General features: G+C 42.8%; 1 protein-coding gene across 2 annotated transcripts in view; it reads right to left on the bottom strand.

The window, feature by feature from the left end:
- The window catches only part of LOC137651851 (borealin-like), a 183,531-nt gene that overhangs the window by 130,991 nt on the left and 29,325 nt on the right, over positions 1-23,215 (bottom strand). For both annotated transcript variants that reach the window (XM_068385072.1, XM_068385077.1), the window contains exon 3: positions 6,231-6,364. In XM_068385072.1, coding sequence (XP_068241173.1) covers positions 6,231-6,364 — 134 coding nt within the window. The remainder of the gene's footprint in view (positions 1-6,230; positions 6,365-23,215) is intronic.

Below are 23,215 nucleotides of genomic sequence, written 5' to 3'. Positions count from 1 at the left end.
GTCTGCCAAGATTAGCCAGTCGTCCAGATATCCGAGGAGATGGGTACCGTTCCTGTGAGCCCAAGATAACACACTGTTGCATACCTGAGGAGCTGTAGCGAGACCGAAGCATAGAACCTTGAACTAGTATACTTTTCATCGTGAATGAACCTTAGATACTTCCTTGAAGACGGATGGATTGGGATCTGGAAATATGCATCCTTCAGATCCAACGTGCACATTAAGTCCCTCGGACGAACCGCTTGAATGACCGTGTCTGCCGTCTCCAATCTAAACAAACTGTTCCACAAAATTGTTCAGAGGAGAGAGATCGACGACTGGTCTCCTACCACCAGTCACCTTTTTTACCAGAAATATTTGACTGTAGAAGCCTGGGGACCCGTCCGCAACCTCTTGGAGATCGCCCTTCTGCATCAGGGTCTGGACTTTGGCCCTGAAGGCCAGTTCCTTTGTGGAACACTTCACAAAGAAGCTTAGATGCACTGGATCCAGAGTAATAGGAGGGAGAGACTGAATGAACGAGACGCAATACCCTAGAGCGATCATTTCGACCATCCAGGGTTCTGCCGCGTGAAGCTGCCACCTATCCCATAGAAGATGAATGCCATTCCTAGCGCGAGTGACCACCTCGGCCACTTCCCTTTTCCCCCTTCTTTCCTCTGAAAGGCTTGGTCCCTTTCTGGCCTTTGGATGGAAAAGGGCCGCTTACACACCTTTGTAGGTCCTGAGGACCTAAAAGCTGAAGGGTGAGAAGAGGAAGGTGCTTGCTGATTACAAGATGACTGAGAAGGTCTACCATAGGGCCTCGATGTCATGGCCCTATGGAGGAGAGAATCATTTGCCGACTTCCTCCCTCGTTCAGCAGCCCTATATATCACCTCATGGACGAAGAGAGAAAAACCCTAAAGGGTGGAATTCCTCAATCGGGAGACTTAAACCTTCGGCACTTGTTTGTGGAAGGAGGCAGATTACACCACTTTCAGGATCGCTGGTCCTTCGATCCCTGGGCCCACAGCCTAATCAAGAATGGACTCGGGTGGAGATGGAACAGAACTCCACCCCGTTTTCCAGAATTCTTCCAATACTCCAACCCTTGTTAGAAGCATATACCTCTGAACTCTTGAACAAGAAGGTAATAAGGAAAGTGAACTCCATCAAATTCCAGGGAAGGCTGTTCTGTGTTCCCAAGAAAGACTTAGACAAACTCAGAGTCATTCTAGATTTGTCTCCACTCAACAAGTTCATCGAGAACAACAAGTTCAGAATGCTTACTTTGCAACACATAAGGACCCTTCTACCAAAAGGTCTCAATAGACCTGGCAGATGCCTTCTGGCATCTGCCAATCAGCAGCCCCTTCTCCTCCTACCTAGGATTCAAGCTACAGAAGAAGAAATTCGTCTTCCGAGTAATGCCCTTCGGACTGAACACAGCCCCAAGAATTTTCACAAAACTAGTATTTACAATCTTCCAACAGCTATGCTTCCAAGGAGGTCAAGTGGTAGCCTATCTAGACGATTGGCTGGTGTGGGCAGCATCCAAGACTACTTGTCTGCAAGCAGCCAAAAAGGTGATCCAGTTCCTGGAACACCTGGGCTTCAAGATCAATCTCAAGAAGTCTCGCCTTTCTCCAGCTCAAAAGTTCCAATGGAACAAAGTCACACCACCTCTCCATTCCATCCAAGAAGAGGGGAGAGATAGTGGGAGCTGTCAAGAGACTAATCCATCACAAGAGGATTTCAAGACACCAACAGGAAAGAGTATTGGGCTCTCTCCAGTTTGCAGCAGTGACAGACCCGGTGCTAAAAACACATCTAAAGGATGCGTCAGAAGTCTGGAGAAGATACGCATCAAACGCTCGAAGAGATCAACTAAGGTTGACCCCAACCCAATTGCGCACGCTATTAAGGCCGTGGTCAACAGCCAAGAGCCTAGCACGGACACTTCCCCTGCAACCACCACAACCATCAGTGGTGATACACATGGACACTTCCTTAGAAGGATGGGGAGGCCATTCGCACGAGAGAAAAGTGCAGGGGAATTGGTCGCACCAGTTCAAAACCTTTCACATCAACATCTTGGAAGCTATGACAATCTTCCTGACGTTGAAGAAACTATCCCCTCGCAGAGCAATCCACATCAGATCGGTCCTGGACAACAAAGCGATGGTAAAATGTCTAAACTGACAAAGCTCGAGATCACCTCACATCAACCATGTGATACTAGCCATCTTCTACCTGGCAAGGAAGAAGGGATGACACTTATCAGCAGTTCACCTACAAGGGTTCCGCAACGTGACGGCGGATGCTCTATCCAGACAAAAGCTGATGAGACAGAATGGTCCCTAGACACAGACTCATTCTCTATCTCGGAAAAATCCCAGAACTGCAGATCGACCTCTTCGCAACGAGCGTACAAGAAACTACCTCGTTACGTAGCCCACTATACGGACCTTCAAACAGAAGTGATAGACGCCATGTCCCTCAACTGGATCAGGTGGACTCGCATTTACCCGTTTCCACCAGCCAATCTCCTGCTAAGAGTCCTCGACAAGCTAAGATCCTTCAGAGGGACAGCAGCAGTAGTGAACCCCCAAATGGCCCAAAAGCAATTGGTTTCCTCTAGTTCTAGAATTGAAACTGAAGCAGTTTCCTCTGCCGAATCCAGTTTTATCCCAACTAGTCCAGAAGTCGACTGTCTACGCTTCATCCTCGAGAACCAACAACCTATATCTCATGATTTTCTCACCCTAGCAGCAAACAAAAAGTTTGGAATATCGAAGGATAAAGTTGACTTCATTGAAGAGTATAAGTCAAGTTTGACTAGGAGACAATATGAGTCATCTTGGAAGAAATGGGTGTCCTTTATGAAAACAAGGAATCCAACAGAAATATCGATAGATTTCTGTCTCGCTTTCTTCATACACCTACACGAACAAGGCCTGGCTTCCACCACAATTACCGCGTGTAAGTCGGCCCTGACTAGACCACTTCTGTACGCTTTTGAGGTGGACCTCACTAGTGAAATCATCAATAAGATACCAAAAGCATGCGCTAGACTCAAGCCGGCAACCCCTCCAAAGCCCATCACGTGGTCTTTGGACAAAAGTCTTGCACTATGCTTCGAATCTAAACAATGACGATTGTACTTTCAAGGATCTAATACAGAAAGTCATCTTTCTGTTTGCAATAGCCTAAGGGGCTAGAGTTAGTTAAATAGTGGCCTTATCCAGAGACGAAGGCCATATTCAGTTCCTAGACACGGGGAACAACCTTTTTCCTGATCCTGCCTTTCTTGCCAAGAATGAGCTACCCACTAAGAGGTGGGGTCCTAGGAGAATCTGCCCACTGAAGGAAGGTGTCTCTATATGCCCAGTAGTGTCTAAAGATCAATCTTCGAAGAACTTCAGACTTCAAGGGAGGACAGCTCTTCAGAGGCGAAACTTCTGGATCAAACCTATCCTTAAGACAACCGAGAGAGAAGCTCACCTACTTTATTCGCAGAGCGGATTCTGACAGCACACCTGCAGGTCACAATCCTAGAAAAGTTGCTTCTTCGTTGAATTTCTTTCAACACATGAACTTTGAGAGAGACTGATCATATAATGAGTGGAAATCATCCAGGGTCCTTTATAAACACTATGCGAAGCAAGTACATGAAATAAAACACTTTGTGGTGGCGACGGGTAGTGTCATAAAACTCGTCGTCTAGTGCTGCGATGAACGGTGGATTGTTTTTGGGACTTGATACTGTATCGGGTGAATAGGTATTTGTACCTTCTAGTGCAAATCATTACGATGATTAATAGACTGTTCTATACAGGTGCATAATCTGACCAATAACACCAGTGCAGTGTGGACGTTTGCATCACAGTGTTTACGCATATCCAAAATCTGAGCACGTCAGACAGATTTTGGTTTCACGTCTCCATTGAGTGACATTATTTCGATAATGAAATTATACATATATTCTTCCTTTATAGGTCAATATATGAACCCGGATGTGAATGAATGCTGGATCAGATTCTTATTTTGTTGCAACCACATTTAATAATGCAATTGCAAAATAAATACAAAAAATTTATATGCGTCTTATTTTTTCCTCCTCAGTTGCCTTTAAATAAAGCATGCCAGAGTTTTATTTTCATCCTTATAGATAGAAAAGAATTGAGCCAAGTACAGATTTCCAAGGTAATCAAAGGTAAACTCTAAAAAGTTTCCCTTTTGTTCCTACGGAAATACAAACCTTGAATCTACTGTCGAAGTCGTCGCTTTCCTTGCAGGGGGCAGATAGCACTAAGCCTGTTCCAAGCTTAGTGGAAATGACAGTTAACTGGAATTTCATATATAGGTCTAGGAGACCAGGTAAGGAATCCCTTCAAGGTAGAAGGCACACACACAAACCCACAGATATAGTATTTTCAAGTAATTTCTCTGGTATGCTTCCATCAGGACGACATGGCCGAGACCAAAAAACGGATTTTGAGCAAAGCGAAAAATCTATTTTTGGGTGAGAGTGCCATGTCATCCTGATGGAACCACCCTTTTGCTGACCCCACCTGAAACTACTCTATCTGCAGCTATTCCTGCTTAAAGACAAGTAAAAGGAATGGCAGCCGGTAGTAGTGCGAATAAGGAGGTCCAACGGGTACCAGAACGGCACCCCCTTTCTTTCGCCACTCTTCCCCTTACATCAAAGAGTTAAATCTATTCGGGGTGAAGATTGCTATGTGTCGTATCTAAAAAATACATCCCTGATCCCTAGCGATATCCGTAACTGGATACTCGCGCCAGGAGTTAGAATCCTGGAGACCTTCGGTTTATTTCTCTGGGAGTATCCCTGTGGCAAATATTCCTTAGAAAGGCTACCTATAGGAACCTTCCATCAGGACGACATGGCACTCTCACTCGGAAATAGATTTTTCGCTTTGCTCAAAATCCGTTATTTGTAATAACATATTTACTAAAAGCTCTTAATATCATTAGTTATCACTTTGATCACTTATGTGTAAATGCGTTCTTTTGTTTGTTATGATCAACGATAATACATAAACGAACGAAAGGTTTCGGTTTTAGGCGGCCTGTTTCAGAAAAATATTATACAAAATTGCATTCATTCAATTTATTTTGAAGTTCTAAGTAAAAAGTAAGAAAAACATTAGCAATTACAAAATCATTATATAATCAGTATTTGGGTAAGATATCTGTTGCTGCAAAAACTAACCTAAACACAGATGTGTAAATACGTTCACTTGTTCGTTATGATCGAACGTAAACAAAACAATGGTTTCTGTTTACCATGGCGTACTATTTTGGAGAGTTTAGGAAAAGCCTGATATAAAATCGCCTTGATTTAGTTAATTTTGGATTTCAAATGATAAAACAAAAGCTAGTCTCTGCACTGATGACTTTGCAATTCACCAGTCGTCTTACACAACAGGTATGACATATTCATTAAAATTTGTCCTAATTCTAGGTCGTGTTATACACGGAAATATATGGTATTTACACCCATCCTGAGTTTAATTTCAACCTTTTTCAAGTTATTAAAACTTTAAAACACTTTAAATGTCTTTAATCATTCATATGAACAATTCAATATTAGAAAAAAATAAAAGGATAGTACATAGAAAGTATTGAAAATGGGTAGTAAAAACATTTGAATAATTATGTTGCCATTTGCCTTGGCCCTTATAGAATTATTCCAGATATGTGTTTCAAAATATGTGATTTTCCATTTATACAAGCTGTGGATCAACCAAATTCTCGCATAATTCAGGACCATACTGTACATTGGGTTGCTTTTAAACGTAAACCAGTGAAAAGTTTTGACGGGACAGAAAAACTAGGCCTTTCCTCTAACGGGCAAAAACAAAAACTGACGTTTGTTTACTAGTGCTTGTGTGATTATGATGGTTGGTCTAACCCCACTACCATTCGCTAACTAGCAGAGGGTAGTTACACCTCTCAAAAACTAACAGCTGGTTTCAGCTATCGTTCCCATGTAAATAGGATATGGACCAAATCTATTTTCTCATTGACCTTTCTCTTTGCCTTTTCGTGTTTAAACTAACAACAGTATTTTTAATATTTTGCTTCCTTTTCTCACTTATTTTCTTCACTATCTTATCCATCATACTGCCCTATATTTACCTGGCACTTCAAAAATTTCAATTTTTATTTCCATAAACCTCCCAATTTCCCATCTCATTTAACTTAGTGTGATAAAATACCTGTTTAATGTAGTCACTCCAAAGCATCTTTCGCGTTGCCTCAGGGTAACGAGCAAGATCTCTTTTGTATATATTCTGAATAGACTCTTGAATTGCTTGCATTTCCTTTTCCATTTCTGCTACTCTCTCTGCAACTGAAGCACAAGCAATTACAGTAACAAAATAAAACAAAGATTACAAGACTACAAATTAAATAACTAGCCCAATTTAGAAGCCTCAAGTTGTATCATATTTTCATATTCAACATTCTAGGGAAAACAAATGACATGAAAAATTTATAGTAATTTCCATTACTCCTAACAATACAAACCTAGAGCTCTTTATAAGGGGAATATACTTTTGGCAAAGCTGGAAGACTTGTCATAAGATTTAGCAAAGCTTAACTATCACCCCAGTAGTTACCACGGGGTAGAGGGTAGTACTGGCTACCCTGCTCACACATACACCTGTGTTATCTTGTCACTTTTGATTTCAGGTAGGACTTTTAGAGGGATAGGTGATTAGGCACAAATTTGTATAAAGAGCTAAAGATTTGTATTGTTAGAAAAAATACCAAAATTACTTCAAATTTGTAATTTTTCCCATCACTAATGCAAACCCTTTTGCTCTTTATTAGGGAAGACTCATCCTAAGGTGGGTGGAGCTCTAGATTTCTGCATCTGCAGGAGAGAATCAGGATTCAAGGCCCAGTCTATGACCCTATGAATCCATGTTGAGATCGAATTGTTTGCGATTTTTATTTTAACCTTCACCGTGCTGACAAACAATCCGCTCACTCGTGGAACGAGCTCTTGAAGGTTGAGGAAACACCTCAGGGCCCTACCTGGGCATAGTAGTCGTTAATCTGAGTCATCATTTACACTGCTGTGACCCTCAACCCGGAAGTGTCCGAATCTAAGATCTATTACTGCCGGATTTTGAATCTTGCCAATAAACTCAGGGACGAAGCTGAGGATTACCTGTCTCCATCCCCTTAAATGGGAGACGTCGTAGGAAAGGCCATGAAGTTCACTTACTCTCTTAGCCGAGCCCAAAGCAAGTAGGAAAGACAGTTTTTGGGGGCAGGTAAAGAACTGATATCTGGCATAACAGTTCGTAGGGAGCTCCTTTCAGGGACTGTAGAACATGAACAACATTCCATGGAGGTGGTCTTACTTCTGACTGAGGAAAGGTAAGCTCAAAACTCTGTATGACAAGATACAACTCAAATAAAGAGGAAATAATAACTTTTCAATCTAAAGGCGAGGTTCAAGGCTGAGCAACAGCCTTTCACAGCCGAGACCGAGAGGAGTCTTTCCTCCCAAAGTACACAAAAAAATTACCTATTGCTGGAATAGTGGTATCAAGAGGAGAGATACCCTCTTCCACAACACCAACCACAGAAGACTACCCACTTAGCCAGGTACCCTGCAGCTGAAGATTTCCAGATGTATCCGCTAAACTTTTTAGCCATGTGTTTCGAAAATCCTTTCTTCACGAGTGGATGCTTGATAACCTCCAGGCATGAAGATGTAGTAACTCTACGGCTTTGTGGTAGATCTTTAAATGTGATTGTCTGAGTAGATTGTGATTGATTGATTGATTGAAAGTTTTCTGGCATCCTGACATTTAAGGTCTTTGACGCCGATAGCATTTATTATATATGAAAAATAAAAGAGAATTCAATTAAAACCATAAAAGTTAAGAAGTCATTATAATAGTTAAATAGTTTTCAAAAGACCTGCTTCTGAAATAAATCTAAAAATTCCGCTCGCATAGTAGGACACATCATGTCCAAGAATCTTGGCAAGGGTGAACCTACCATCCTCACCTCGAGCCTCAAACATATATATTTCTTAAGTTAGTAAAATTAGGGCATTCGGTCAACAAATGCCTCACTGTTAAAGGTACTAAACAATCCTCGCAATACGGTTGGCGTTGGCCCTTCAGCAGAAACTCGTGTGTCAACCGTGTGTGACCAATACGGAGACGACAAAGAGTAGTTTCCCATTTTCGGGGCATCATTTTATACCTCCAAGGTGATATATTTGTTACTTCCCTCATTTTATTGCCATCTTGACTATCCCAGTGCTGTTTACATTTATTACAAACCAATTTCTTGATGTAAGGTAGGAAATCATTACAAGGAATGGGATACCTCCTTGGTAGCAACTCGGATGCCGCATTCTTCGCCAGTAAATCTGCCTTCTCATTCCCAGACACACCTACATGTGCTGGAACCCAACAAAATCGAACTGTTATACCTCTCCCTCCAATAATAAAAAGCCATTCTAAAATCTTTAAAACTATAGGGTTACTAGAATTAAAAACTTCTAAAGCTTGAAGAACACTCCTTGCATCACTAAAAATTGTAAAATTACCCTCCTTTTCCAAAACTATTTTCTCAATAGCGGTTAGTATGCCACACAGTTCGGCAGTAAATATGGAAGCTGTTATAGGAAGTGCACCTCTACAATTAAAATGATATTTTCATTATAAAATAAATTTTTGAATATACTTACCCGGTGAATATATAAAAAGCTGACGTCTCCGACGGCCAGACAGATTCCAAAAACTCGCGAGCGATCGCCATGAAGGTTGTCGGGTGTTCCCACCAGCGCCGACTATCGGCCAGATACCGCATATACTTCTCAACCAAACCAGTTCTTCTCGGTCCGTAGGGTCTCTATCGGGGAGGAAAGGAGGGCCTTTAATATTATATATTCACCGGGTAAGTATATTCAAAAATTTATTTTATAATGAAAATATCATTTTTAAATATTAAACTTAGCCGGTGAATATATAAATAGCTGATTCACACCCATGGTGGTGGGTAGAGACCAGTATTAAAACAATAAAGGCGTATATGCTCAAGAATTTTTGACAAATATTCAAAAAACAAACTTAAGTATAGGTACCTGGTAAGGAAGCTGACTCTGATGATCACTCTGCCTCATTAGTCCGCTATCCTCACGAAGCCCAGTGATCCTCTTAGGATGCTGAAAGACTCCCAGGAGATGCTATATCCAGGGTAAACACCCCTATAACAGGACCTCATCAATACCCTTAATCTGGGCGCTCTCAAGAAACAATATTTTGACCACCCGCCAAATCAAAAAGATTGCGAAAGACTTCTTAGTCTCCCGTACAACCCAAAACAAGATTAAAAATTTCAAGAGTAGATTAAAAAGATATTGGGATTAAGGGAATGTAGTGGTAGAACCCTCACCCACAACTGCACTCGCTGCTACGAATGGTCCCAGTGTGTAGCAGTCCTCATAAAGAGTCTGGACGTCTTTCAAGTAATATGAAGCGAACACCGACTTGCTTCTCCAAAAGGTCGCGTCCATAATACTTTTAAGGGATCTATTTTGCTTAAATGCCACCGAAGTTGCTATCGCTCTAACTTCGTGAGCCTTGACCTTAAGCAAATGTGCCTCCCGAATTAAAAGTCTAATAAAGTAAGATAACGCATTCTTAGACATGGGCAAAGAGGGCTTTTTAACGGAGCACCATAAAGCCTCTGAACAACCTCGTAGCGGTTTAGTTCTAGATAAATAAAATTTAAGAGCTCTAACAGGGCACAGCACTCTTTCAACTTCATTCCCCACAATCTCAGAAAGACTGGGGATATCAAAAGATTTAGGCCAAGGACGAGACGGAAGTTCATTCTTGGCCAAAAAACCAAGTTGAAGAGAACATACTGCTTTATTAGCTGAGAAGCCGATGTTCTTGCTAAAAGCATGGATCTCACTGACCCTTTTAGCCGAAGCCAAGCTCACCAAAAAAAGTGTCTTGAGGGTAAGATCCTTCAGGGAGGCTGAATTTAACGGTTCAAACCTGTCTGACATAAGGAACTGTAGGACCACGTCCAAGTTCCAAGCAGGAGTTGAAATATGACCCTCCTTAGAAGTCTCGAAAGACTTAAGGAGGTCTTGGAGATCTTTGTTATTCGAAAGATCCAAACCTCTATGCCTGAAAACAGAAGCTAACATGCTTCTGTAGCCTTTAATGGTGGATGCAGAGAGGGAGCGACCGTTTCTCAGATAAAGCAGAAAATCCGCAATCTGCGCTACAGAGGCACTGGAAGAGGAAATAGAGGAGGACTTGCACCAGTCTCTAAATACCTCCCACTTTGACTGGTAGATTTTGATGGTAGAGGATCTTCTAGCCCTCGCGATCGCTCTAGCTGCCTCCTTCTAAAATCCTCGAGCTCTAGAGGGTCTTTCGATAGTCTGAAGGCAGTTAGACGAAGCGCGGGGAGGCTTTGATGAAGTCTCTTTAAGGAAGGCTGTCGTAAGAGATCCATCCGCAAAGGCAGACTGCTTGGAACGTCTACCAGCCATAGAAGTACCTCTGTGAACCACTCTCTCGCGGGCCAGAGGGGAACAACCAACGTCAACCTGGTCCCTTCGTGAGAGGCGAACTTCTGCAGCACCTTGTTTAGGATCTTGAAAGGTGGAAAGGCATAAACATCCAGGTGAGACCAGTCCAGAAGAAAGGCATCTATGTGGGCCGCCTCTGGATCTGGGACCGGAGAGCAATAAGTCGGGAGCCTTTTTGTCAACGAGGTCGCAAAGAGATCGATGGTGGGTTGACCCCAAGTCATCCAAAGTCTCTCGCACACATCCTTGTGGAGCGTCCACTCAGTAGGAATCACCTGACCTCTTCGACTGAGACAGTCCGCCAAGACATTCAACTTCCCTTGGACGAACCTCGTCAAAAGCGAGATGTTTCAATCTTTTGACCAAATGAGAAGGTCCCTTGCGATGACGAAAAGAGCGTGGGAGTGAGTGCCTCCTTGCTTCGAGATGTAAGCCAAGGCCGTGGTATTGTCTGCATTCACCTCCACCACCTTGTTTCGAATCAGACCCTCGGAACTCCTTAGTGCTAGAGGGACTGCTAATAGCTCCTTGCAGTTTATGTGAAGACTCCTCTGGTCTGCGGACCAAAGACCCGAGCATTCCAGATTGTCCAGAGTCACCCCCCCAACCCAAATCCGATGCGTCTGAAAACAACACATGGTTTGGGTTCTTGACTGCCAGAGAAAGACCTTCCCGAAGTCTTATATCGCTGTCCCACCAAGCTAGGCAAGTCTAGACTGGATCGGAGATTGGAATCAAGACCGTCTCTAAAGTCTTCTCCTTGTTCCAATGGGAGTCTAGGTGGAACTGGAGAGGGCGCAGGTTGAGTCTCCCTAGAGAGATAAACTGTTCCAGAGACGAAAGCGTCCCCAGGAGGCTCATCCAGTCTCTCACAGAGCAACGGTTTTTCTCTTGCACGAGACGGACTTTGAGCAAAGCCTGCTTGATCCTGTTGGCAGACGGAAAAGCCCGAAAAACTCGACTCTGTATCTCCATCCCCAAATAGAGAATCGTTTGGGAGGGAGTCAGCTGTGACTTCTCCATGTTCACCAAGAGGCCCAACTCTTTCGCAAGATCCAAAGTCCACTGTAGGTCCTGCTGACAGCGATGACGGGACGACACTCTGAGTAACCAGTCGTCCAAATACAGGGAGGCTCTGATCCCCGATAAATGTAGGAACTTCGCTACATTTCGCATGAGCCTCGTAAAAACAAGAGGAGCAGGGCTGAGGCCGAAGCACAGTGCTCGGAATTGATACACCACATTCCTGTACACAAACCTCAGATAATGTTGAGAGTCTGGATGTATCGGAATGTGGAAGTACGCATCCTGCAAGTCGAGAGACCATCCAGTCGCCATCTCTGACTGCTGCCAAAACGGATTTGGTGGTCTCCATCGTGAACTTTGTTTTTACAACAAACACGTTGAGAGCACTGACATCCAGCACTGGCCTCCAACCTCCTGTGTTCTTCAGAACCAGGAAGAGACGGTTGTAAAAACCTGGGGATTGAAGGTCCGAGACTTTCACCACCGCCCCCTTTTCTAACAACAGAGACACCTGAAGATGTAACGCCTGTCTATTTGTCTCCTCTCGATACCTGGGAGAGAGGTCTATCAGATCTTTTACTAGAGGAGGTCTCCGTACAAAAGGAATTTTGTAACCCTCCTTCAGCAACAAAACAGACTCCCGATCTGCACCCCTCTTCTCCCAGGCCTGCCAGAAGTTGGTCAATCTGGCACCTACTGCTGTCTGAGGACGTGGGCAGTCAGACTCTGCCACGGGAGGATTTAGATCCTCTCTTCTTGCCTCGCTTGCTATCGGCACAAGAGCCTCCCCTACTGGGAGCTCTGCCACGAAAAGGCGGGATAAACCTTGTCGCTGGCGTGTCAAATTTAGATCTGCTGACATGAGAAGACGAAGGTACAGCCTTACGAGCAGACGTGGCCATTAAATCATGAGTGTCCTTCTGTACAAGAGACGCCGCAATATCTCTAATAAGCTGTTGCGGGAACAAGGCAGAAGACAATGGCGCAAAGAGAAGTTCTGACCTCTGACAAGGAGTGACACCTGCAGACAGAAAAGAACACAGTCTCTCTCTCTTCTTAAGAACCCCTGCTGTGAATGTAGCAGCAAATTCATTAGAGCCATCCCTTATTGCCTTGTCCATGCACGACATAATCTGAATAGAGACATCTCGGTCCGCTGACGAGTCCTTCCTACTCAAGGCTCCCAGGGACCAATCCAAAAAATTGAAAACCTCAAAGGCACGGAAAATTCCTTTGAGGAGATGATCCAGATCTGTAGAGGACCAGCAAACTTTCGAGCGTCTCATGGCCAGACGACGAGGAGAGTCTACAAGGCTTGAGAAGTCTCGCTGGGCAGAGGCAGGCACCCCCAAGCCGAGAACTTCTCCCGTGTCATACCAGAAGCTCGCACGAGAAGCCAATTTGAAAGGGGGGAAAAGCAAAAGCGGACTTCCCCAAATTCCTCCTGGACATTAACCAGTCTCCCAAGAAACGCAAAGCTCTCTTAGAAGAGCGAGAGAGCACTAACTTCGTGAACGACGGAGTCGAAGAAGTCAGGCCCAGCGTGAACTCAGATGGAGGTGAACAAGGAGCAACAGAAACGAAATGATCGGGAAACAGATCCTTAAAGATAAGCATTATCTTCTTAAAGTCCAGGGAGGGCTGAGCAACCCTAGGCTCCTCTCCATCCGAAAGAGTCCCCAAAGAAACATCAGCAGGAAGGGGATCAACAACTTCCTCATCCGAAGGAACATCATCCGACAACGGCAAAGTCTCGCGACACGGAGAAGCATGCCGAGGAGGCAACGATTGACAGGCTATATCAATATGCGACGGGGTCGCAGCAAAAGCTGAGGTAATGACGTCACGTCGAGACTGCAAAGACTGAAAGTCTTGAGGCTGACAAACAACAACAGACTGTGTCGACTGACGTTCGACATCACGTCGGGACTGCACAGACTGCAGGACTTGAGGTTGAAAAACAACACCCGACCGTGGCGACTGACGTTCGACGTCACGTCGGGACAACGGAGTCGGCCGACGAACGTCACGTCGAGACTGCGGTGATTGTTGTTGAACGTCACCTTGAGTCTGCAGAAAATGACGTTCCACATCACGTAACTGACGTGACTGACGAGGAACACGATCAGAGTCACGTTTAACAGCACCGATAACATTAGCGCTAACGTCAAAATGACGAGACAAATCTCGCTTAGGCGGTTGAAGACCAGAGTCACGCTTGTCGGACTGGTGAACCGCAAGCAAAGGATCTTTACGAACCTGGTCATGCTCATAAACCTCCATTAAAGATGAAAGTTTCAACTGCATGTCTTGTAAGACACTCCACTTCGGGTCAACGGGAGTCGAAACGGGCCGTGACGTCGGCAACGTTTGTGCATGCAAATCATCGCACCGAACGAGACCATCGGACTCAGCGTCACGTTTACGCTTAACAGGCGAACAGCCATCCGATGACTGAATACGGTCAGAGCTGTCCCAATGGCTACAGCCAGGGAGCTGGACCTGTCCTGAAGGGACTGACTTGCGCTTTAAGGGTCTCGAAATCTTACACCAAGGTTTCTTATGCGGCAAATCATCGGAAGACGAGGAGAACTTAGTTTCTCCCGTCTTATGGTAAGGACGTGCTTGATGAGCAACGTCTGATACCTTTGAGGGAACGTCTGTACGTTGGTTTACACTCTCACTCCCTTAAGTCCTACGACATTCCTTCTCCCTGGTGCAGGGGAGCCTGAAAGAGGTCTCGGACTAGGTAAGCGACAAGCACGAACAGACGAACCCTCGGTCGCAACACTAAACACATTAGGAGCACTTTCCACTTTACCACTTTGACTCTTTAAAAGCTTAATGTCGGACATAAGCTGGTTTCTGTCCGATGCTAAGGTTTCGACCTTCTCGCGCAACGCTTGAATAGCCAAAAACATATCACGCATTGAAGGTTCATGAGTGCCAATAGGGGGTTCAGAAACTACCACTACTGTACAGGGGAAGGATTAGGTTCAGGGGCATGGGAAGAGGAAAAATCTAAAGATCTAGAAGAGCTTCTCCTCACCCTACCTCTTTCGAGTTTCCGAGTATATTTCTCATACTCCAACCACTTGAATTCCGATAAAACCACACACTCCTCACACCGATCTCCTAATTGACAGGATTTACCCCGGCAATTAGCACAAACAGTATGAGGATCGATAGAAGCTTTCGGAAGACGTTTGTTACAGTCTTTCGCACATTTGCGATAGACAGGAGAAGGGTCAGCCATTATGAAAATCCAAAGAAAATCCAAAGGGAAGCCAAGTTCATCAACAAAAATCAAAAAAGGGTTTCAAGAGTTTTATTGAAGCAAAAAACCAACACAGCGAAAGCAATAAAACCAATACCAAGTACTTCACCAATTCGGTAGAAAACTCGAGGTCTAGCGCGAGCGGAACCAATGTTGTCGGTAACACCGACAGAGAAAAACTGGTTTGGTTGAGAAGTATATGCAGTATCTGGCCGATAGTCGGCGCTGGTGGGCACACCCGACAACCTTCATGGCGATCGCTCGCGAGTTTTTGGAATCTGTCGGGCCGTCGGAGACGTCAGCTATTTATATATTCACCGGCTAAGTTTAATATCTAAAAATCATTACTATGTACTCCAAATCCAACGCCAGCATCAGATTTGGAGCCATCAGTATATATAAAAGTCGATCCCCTATGTTCTTCAACATGTTCCATAAAAAGAGACCTGGATTCTAAGTCAGTCATATTCTTCTTAACTCCAATAAAGTATTTACAAAAAGATACGTCAGGTAATTTCCATGGAGGCGTTGATGATACCTTGAATGGAAGCACCTTGATTCTAATTATATCAAGATTGTTTAATAATTGTTTCACCCGAAACCCAAAAGGTTGAGGAGATTTTGGGTGCAACTCAAAGCATGTTGAAAGCCTTACAAGGCTTGCAGTCTGAAAGGCTAAAGAATTAGGGAGTCTTTGCAATCTAAACCAATACCGAATAATAGAGGACATTCGATAAAGGTCCAGAGGGAACTCCCCAGCATCAACAAGGAGACTTGTGATAGGCAAGGTTCTAAAGGCTCCTGTGGACAATCTAATACTAGCATGACGTATAGAATCTAATATTTCTAACCAGCTTGGGGTGGCTGAGGAGTATATTTCGCATCCATAACTAATTTTGGAAAAAATCAAGGCCTTGTATAATTTCAAAATATTATATTGCGGTCTGCCCCCATGATGTATGGGACAATACTTTTAAAATATTCAAAGCTTCAAAACATTTAGCTTTTAATGCTTTTAGGTGAGAAACCCATGTAAGTCTACAACCAAATAACAAACCTAAAAATTTGGCTTCCGATACACATGGGTTCTGTTGACCTTCGATGTATATATCCGGGTCTGGATGTGCTCCCCGGATACGACAGAAGTGTACAATAGTAATTTTACTTGTCGAGAACTTGAATCCATTCATATCGGCCCACTGGATAATTTTGTCAATTGAGAGCTGTAGTTTTCTCTCAACCATTGCCATTCTGGCTCCAGCAAATGATATGGAGAGATCATCCACAAATAATGTTGAGAGAACATCCTGGGAAATGGCTGAGGATATCCCATTAATTGCTAGTGCAAAAAGGGTTACACTCAGCACACTACCCTGAAGAACTCCTTCTTCCTGGCACTTACTCCCTGATAGAGTTTCCCCAACTCTCACTTGAAAAACTATGTGAAAGAAATGCCTGAATAAATAGTGGCAGCTCTCCTCTCAATCCCATTTCATGAATGATTTTAAGTATACCATATCTCCACGTGGTATCATATGCCTTTTCAAGGTCAAAAAACATGGTGCTGTTTGGAAGCAAAGGCTTCACAAATAGAGTCGTTGAGTGCATTTTTCTGAACCCACATTAAATCGATGATAAAATACCTTTCTTTTCAAGGTACCACATCAGCCTTGCATTGACCATCTTCTCCATGATTTTACATAAACAAGATGTCAATGCAACAGGTCAATAGTTTGCTGCTAAAAACTTGTCCTTACCGTGTTTTAAAAAAGCTAAAATAATGGCTAGTTCCCAAACACTTGGGTAACTATTATCATGCCATATTCTAATAATAATACTTAAAATAAATAACTTTGTATTAAAATGTACATGTTTAACCATTGCATATGGAATTCCATCGGGTCCAGGGGCTGTATCGTTGCAAGTAGCGAGTGCGGAATCAAGTTCTCTTTCAGTAAAAGGAGAATTATACGATTCTCCCCTTCCTGTTGCAAAATTTAAAATTTTCTTTTCTTCAATGCTCCAGTACTGGTGACCAGGAGCTTCTACACTCTTGCACGATACATTTGAAAAATGGTCAGCCAGGGCATTGCTAACTTCATTTCCTTCAGTCACATACTGACCATTCACTTTCAACACTGGTGGTGGGTTCGGGGTAAATTTGCCAGCAATCTTTTTTATTTTCCTCCATACAGAAGATGGTGGTGTTCTACTATTAATGGAGGAAACAAAACCCACCCAAGATTGGCATCTAGCTTCTTTCATGGCACGACGGAACTGTGCTCTACACTTTTTGTATGATATCAAATTTTCATCCGCACGGCGTCTACGCAATCTAGTCAGGGATTTTCTGGTAGGCCTGTGCAAGGCTGTTAATTCTGAAGACCACCATGGGACTGGTCGTCTTTTGAATAGTCCTGTGGTCTTGGGAATTGAAATGATTCCTGCTGTATGGAGAGTTCCATTCAGCAGGTCTATGGCATCATCAATACTTTCAAACTGTTCTGCTCTCCCTTCGATTTCACTTAGCTCACAAAATTTAACCCAGTCTGCCTTGTCAAGATTCCATCGTGGCGATCTTTGCAAAGGTGGACCTTTGTTGGTGTTTATAATGATTGGTGCATGATCACTAGTGTGCCAATCATCTAATGTCCTCCGATCAAAATCAAGAAGGCAGTTAGAGCTTGCAATTGAAAGGTCAATGCATGAAAAGGTACCTGTCTGAACATGGAAGTGCGTGGGCTCTCCTGTATTAAGGAGTCCCACATCCTCATTCTCCACAATTGATGAGATAATATTGCCCCTTGTGTTGGCCAAAACATCACCCCCATAAAGGATGTCTACCATTCATATCTCCCAGTAAGAGAAAAGGTTGAGGGAGTTGTTGAATGACCTCTGCTAAATCATCATATAAAATATTATCATTTGGAGGTAAGTACAGAGAGCATATTGTATATTTTCTCCCTATATCATTTGTACAACCAATGCCTGCAAGGTTGTACGTATAGACATAGGTATTTGGGGAACATCTCGACGAATGTACAAGAGACTTCCGCCATGGCTCCCTGCTTGTTGATTATATGGTGTTCTTTAGCTAACATACCCTCGAGGACTAGGAGTGTTAGAATCAAGCATACTTTCCTGTAGACATACAATTATGGGGGAATGTTCATGAATTAGGAGCTTAAGTTCTTCATATTTTGCCCTCAAACCCTGACAGTTCCATTGCAAAATGGAGGAGAAAACGATGGATTATTTCTGGAAGACATCTTGGATGAGGTCTTCCGAGTAGATTGTGACGGGAAAGGAGTTCTCTTGGGACTTCTGTTAGCAGCTGAAGGTCTGAGAGTCATTCTGCATGATGCCATAGCGGGGCTATGAGGGTCATAGCTAAGTTGGTGGCTGAACTTGCCTTGTTGAGTACTCTTCTCATCAGGCAAAACTGGGGAAAACATTCAGACATAGATGTTGTCCCACCTGTTGAAATGCATCTTGCCAGAGTGACTGGGGATTCTGTACTGGGGAGGAGTATAGCGTGAGCTTGCTGTTCAGAGGTGTTGCAAATAGATACATTGTCAGAGAAACCTTCAGTCAGGATGATTCTTAAATACTTCCTTGAAGACAGGATCTGGGGGGAAGTATCCCCATTCCAGTGTTGTCATGAAGTCCTTGGGAATGACTCCTTGTCTGATTGCATCTGCTGTCTCCATCCTCAACAAAGTTTGTTGAACAAACTTGTTGAAGAAGGAGAGGTCAAACACTGGTATCCAGCCTCCAGGTGCCTTTTCTACAAGTCAACTGTAGAAGCCTAGAGACCCCATTGTCGGATGTGTTCTCCCTTTTTGGAGAACAAAGGGTCGCGAGGTGGCATTCCCTCTCTCATGACCTTGTAATGTAATGACATACTCATGCGTTGATGATGTAAAGCCTGAATTAGGATGAATGAATGAATGATTTAAAGTTTTCAGGCATCCTGACATCTAAGGTCATTGACGCCGGTAACATTAAATTTATGTATACAAAAGTAAAAAATGAAATAAAATAAAAAATTGAAGAGTATTCAATTAAAATCATAAAAATTGAATGTCATAAAAGTTAAATATTTTTCAGAAGACCTGCTTCTGAAAGAAATCTAAAAATGCCACTTGCATGGTAGGACACATCATTTCCAAGAATCTTGGCAAGGATGAACCTGCCACCCTCACCTCGAGCCTCAAACAAATATCTATTCCGCAAGATGTTATAATTGGGGCATTCGGTCAACAAATGCCTTACTGTTAAAGGTACTAAACAGTTGTCACAATACGGTTGATGTTGGCCCTTCAGCAGAAACTCATGTGTCAACCGAGTGTGACCAATACGGAGACGACAAAGAGATGTCTCCCATTTTCGGGGCATCATATTATACCTCCAAGGAGATATGTCATTTGTTACTTCCCTCATTTTATTGCCATCTTGACTATCCCATTGCTGTTGCCATTTATTGCAAACCAATTTCTTGATGTCAGGTAAGAAATCATTACAGGGAATGGGATACCTTCTTGGCAGCAACTCGGATGCAGCCTCCTTAGCCAGTGAATCTGCCTTCTCATTCCCGGACACACCTACATGTGCTGGAACCCAACAAAATTGAACTGTTATACCTCTCCGTCCAATAAGGAAAAGCCATTCTAAAATCTTTAAAACTAGAGGGTTATTAGAATTAAAAACTTCCATAGCTTGAAGGACACTCCTTGCATCACTAAAAATTGTAAAATTACCCTCCTTCTCCAACGCTATTTTCTCAATAGCGGTTAATATGCCATACAGTTCGGCAGTAAATATGGAAGCGGTCAGAGGAAGTGCACCTCTACAATTAAAACCATTACTATGTACTCCAAATCCAACGCCAGCATCAGATTTGGAGCCATCAGTATAGATAAAAGTTGATCCTCTATGTTCTTTAACATTTAAATCATTCATTCATTCATTCATTAAAAAGAGACCTGGCTTCTATGTCTGACATATTCTTCTTATCTCCAATAAAATATTTACAAAAAGATATCTCTGGTAACTTCCATGGAGGCGTTGATGATACCTTGAATGGAAGTACCTTATTTCTAATTATATCCAGACTATTTAATAATCGTTTCACCCGAAAGCCATAAGGTTGAGGAGATTTTGGGTGCAACTCAAAGTATGATGCGTGTCTTACAAGGCTTGCAGTCTGAAAGGCTAGAGAGTTAGGGAGTCTTTGCAATCTAAACCAATACCGAAGAATGGAAGACATTCGGTAAAGGTCTAGAGGTAACTCTCCAGCATCAACAAGGAGACTTGGGATAGGTGAGGTTTTAAAAGCTCCAGTAGACAATCTAATACCTGCATGATGTATCGAATCTAATACTTTTAACCGGCTTGGGGTGGCTGAAGAATATACCTCACAACCATAACTAATTTTGGAAAAAATCAAGGCCTTGTATAATTTTAAAATAGTATTGCGGTCTGCCACCCATGATGTATGGGACAATACTTTTAAGATATTCAGAGCTTCAACACATTTAGCTTTTAGCGCTTTTAGGTGAGAAACCCATGTAAGTCTACAGTCAAATATCAAACCTAAAAATTTGTTTTCCGATACACATGGTATCCGTTGACCTTTAATGTATATATCCGGGTCTGGATGTACTCCCCGGATACGACAAAAATGGACAATGGTTGTTTTACTTGTCGAGAACTTAAATCCATTCATGTCAGCCCACTGGATAATTTTATCGATAGAGTTGGATTTTTCTCTCAACCATTGCCATTCTAGTGCCAGCAAATGATATTGAGAGATCATCCACAAATAATGTTGAGAGAACATCCTGGGGAATGGCTGAGGATATCCCATTAATTGCTAGTGCAAAAAGGGTTACACTCAGCACACTACCCTGAGGAACTCCTTCTTCCTGGCACTTACTCTCTGATAGAGTTTCCCCAACTCTCACTTGAAAAACTCTACGTGAAAGAAATGCCTGAATAAATAGTGGCAGCTCTCCTCTCAATCCCAATTCATGAATGGTTTTAAGAATACCATATCTCCATGTGGTATCATATGCCTTTTCAAGGTCAAAAAATACTGTAACATGATGCTCTTTGGAAGCAAAGGCTTCACAAATAGAAGACTCAAGTCGTATCAACACATCAGTCGTTGAGTGCATTTTTCGGAATCCACATTGAATCGGTGATAAAATACCTTTCTTTTCAAGGTACCATATCAGCCTTGCATTGACCATCTTCTCCATGATTTTACATAAACAAGATGTCAATGCAATAGGACGATAGTTTGCTGCTAACAACTTGTCTTTACCGGGTTTTAAAAAGGCTAAAATAATGGCTAGTTCCCAAACACTTGGGTAACTATGATCATGCCATATTCTATTAATAATGCTTAAAATAAATAGCTTTGTATTAAAATGTACATGTTTAATCATTGCATATGGAATACCATCGGGTCCAGGGGCTGTATCGTTGCAATGAGCAAGTGCGGAATCAAATTCTCTTTCAGTGAAAGGAGAATTATACGACTCTTCCCTTCTTGTTGCAAAATTTAAAATTTTCTTTTCTTCAGTGCTCCTATACTGGTGACCAGGGGCTCCTTCCCACTTGCTGGATACATTTGAAAAATGATTAGCCAGGGCATTGCTAACTTCATTTGCTTCAGTTACATACTGGCCATTCACCTTCAACACTGGTGGTGGGTTGGGGGTGAATTTGCCAGCTATCTTTTTTACTTTCCTCCACACAGAAGATGGTGGTGTTCTACTGTTAATGGAGGAAACAAAAGACATCCATGACTGGCGCCTTGCTTCTTTCATGGCACGACGGAACTGTGCTCTACATTTCTTGTACATAGTTAAATTCTCATCAGTTCTGCGCCTACGCAATCGTGTTAGGGATCTTCTTGTGGCTCTGTGGAGTGCAGTTAGTTCTGAAGACCACCACAGGACTGGTCGTCGTTTGAATAACCCTGTTGTTTTGGGAATTGAATTGACTCCTGCTGTATGAAGAGTTCCATTCAGTAGGTCTATGGCATCATCAACACTTTCAAACTGTTCTGCTCTCCCTTCGATTTCACTTAGCTCGGAAAATTTAACCCAGTCTGCCTTGTCTAGATTCCAACGTGGCGATCTTTGCAAAGGCGGACCCTTGTTGGTGTTTATAATGATTGGTGCATGATCACTAGTATGCCAATCATCTAATGTCCTCCAATCAAAATCAAGAAGGCAGTTAGAGCTTGCAATTGAAAGGTCAATGCATGACAAAGTACCTGTCTGAACATGGAAGTGTGTGGGCTCTCCTGTATTAAGGAGTCCCACATCCTCATTCTCCACAATTGATGAGATAATATTGCCCCTTGTGTTTGCTAAAATATCACCCCATAAAGGATGTCTACCATTCATATCTCCCAGTAAGAGAAAAGGTTGAGGGAGTTGTTGAATGACCTCTGCTAAATCATCATATAAAATATTATCATTTGGAGGTAAGTACAGAGAGCATATTGTATATTTTCTCCCTATATCAATTTGTACAACAACTGCCTGCAGGGTTGTACGTATAGACATGGGTATTTGGGGAACATCTCGACGAATGTACATGAGACTTCCGCCATGGCTCCCTGCTTGTTGATTATATGGTGTTCTATAGCTAACATACTCTCGAGGACTAGGAGTGTTAGAATCAAGCATACTTTCCTGTAGACATACAATTATGGGGGAATGCTCATGAATTAGGAGCTTAAGTTCTTCATATTTCGCCCTCAAACCCTGACAGTTCCATTGCAAAATGGAGGAGAAAACTATGGATTATTTCTGGAAGACATCTTGGATGAGGTCTTCCCATTAGCAGTTTTTAATCTAACATTATTACCTGTAGGTTTCTTCAGAGGTGGTCTTGTTATGTTGGGTTTTACGTTGGTGTTTTTCTTTGTATCTTTTTTATCTATTTGTTGAGGGGGATGGTGGACCTCAACTTGAATTTCTAATTTATCTAAATTATCTGCTGGTTGATCGGCAACATCAACAGACAAAACATCATATTTATTTGATGTCATAATTCTAGTATTTCTTATGGATGGGGGTGAGAGAGAGGGAGGTCTCTCTCTTTTACGATTAGTAGGTAGTGAGTTACCAGGTTTTTGTACCTTCCCCACTACAGGTACACCTGATAACTTGGTGTCAGGTGGAATCTCCATTAAATCAGGCAAGGATATGGCCTGGGAGAGGTTAGTACTATCCTTTGTAATGGGGGACAAAGGTTTGATAGTGGTGGGCAATGTCTTTTGGTTGATACTCAATGAT

The sequence above is a fragment of the Palaemon carinicauda genome, chromosome 1 (assembly GCF_036898095.1).
Source record: "Palaemon carinicauda isolate YSFRI2023 chromosome 1, ASM3689809v2, whole genome shotgun sequence".
Lineage (NCBI taxonomy): Eukaryota > Metazoa > Arthropoda > Malacostraca > Decapoda > Palaemonidae > Palaemon > Palaemon carinicauda.
The sequence above is the reverse complement of the archived record's forward strand: the minus strand, read 5'-3'. Positions and strand labels throughout refer to the sequence as shown.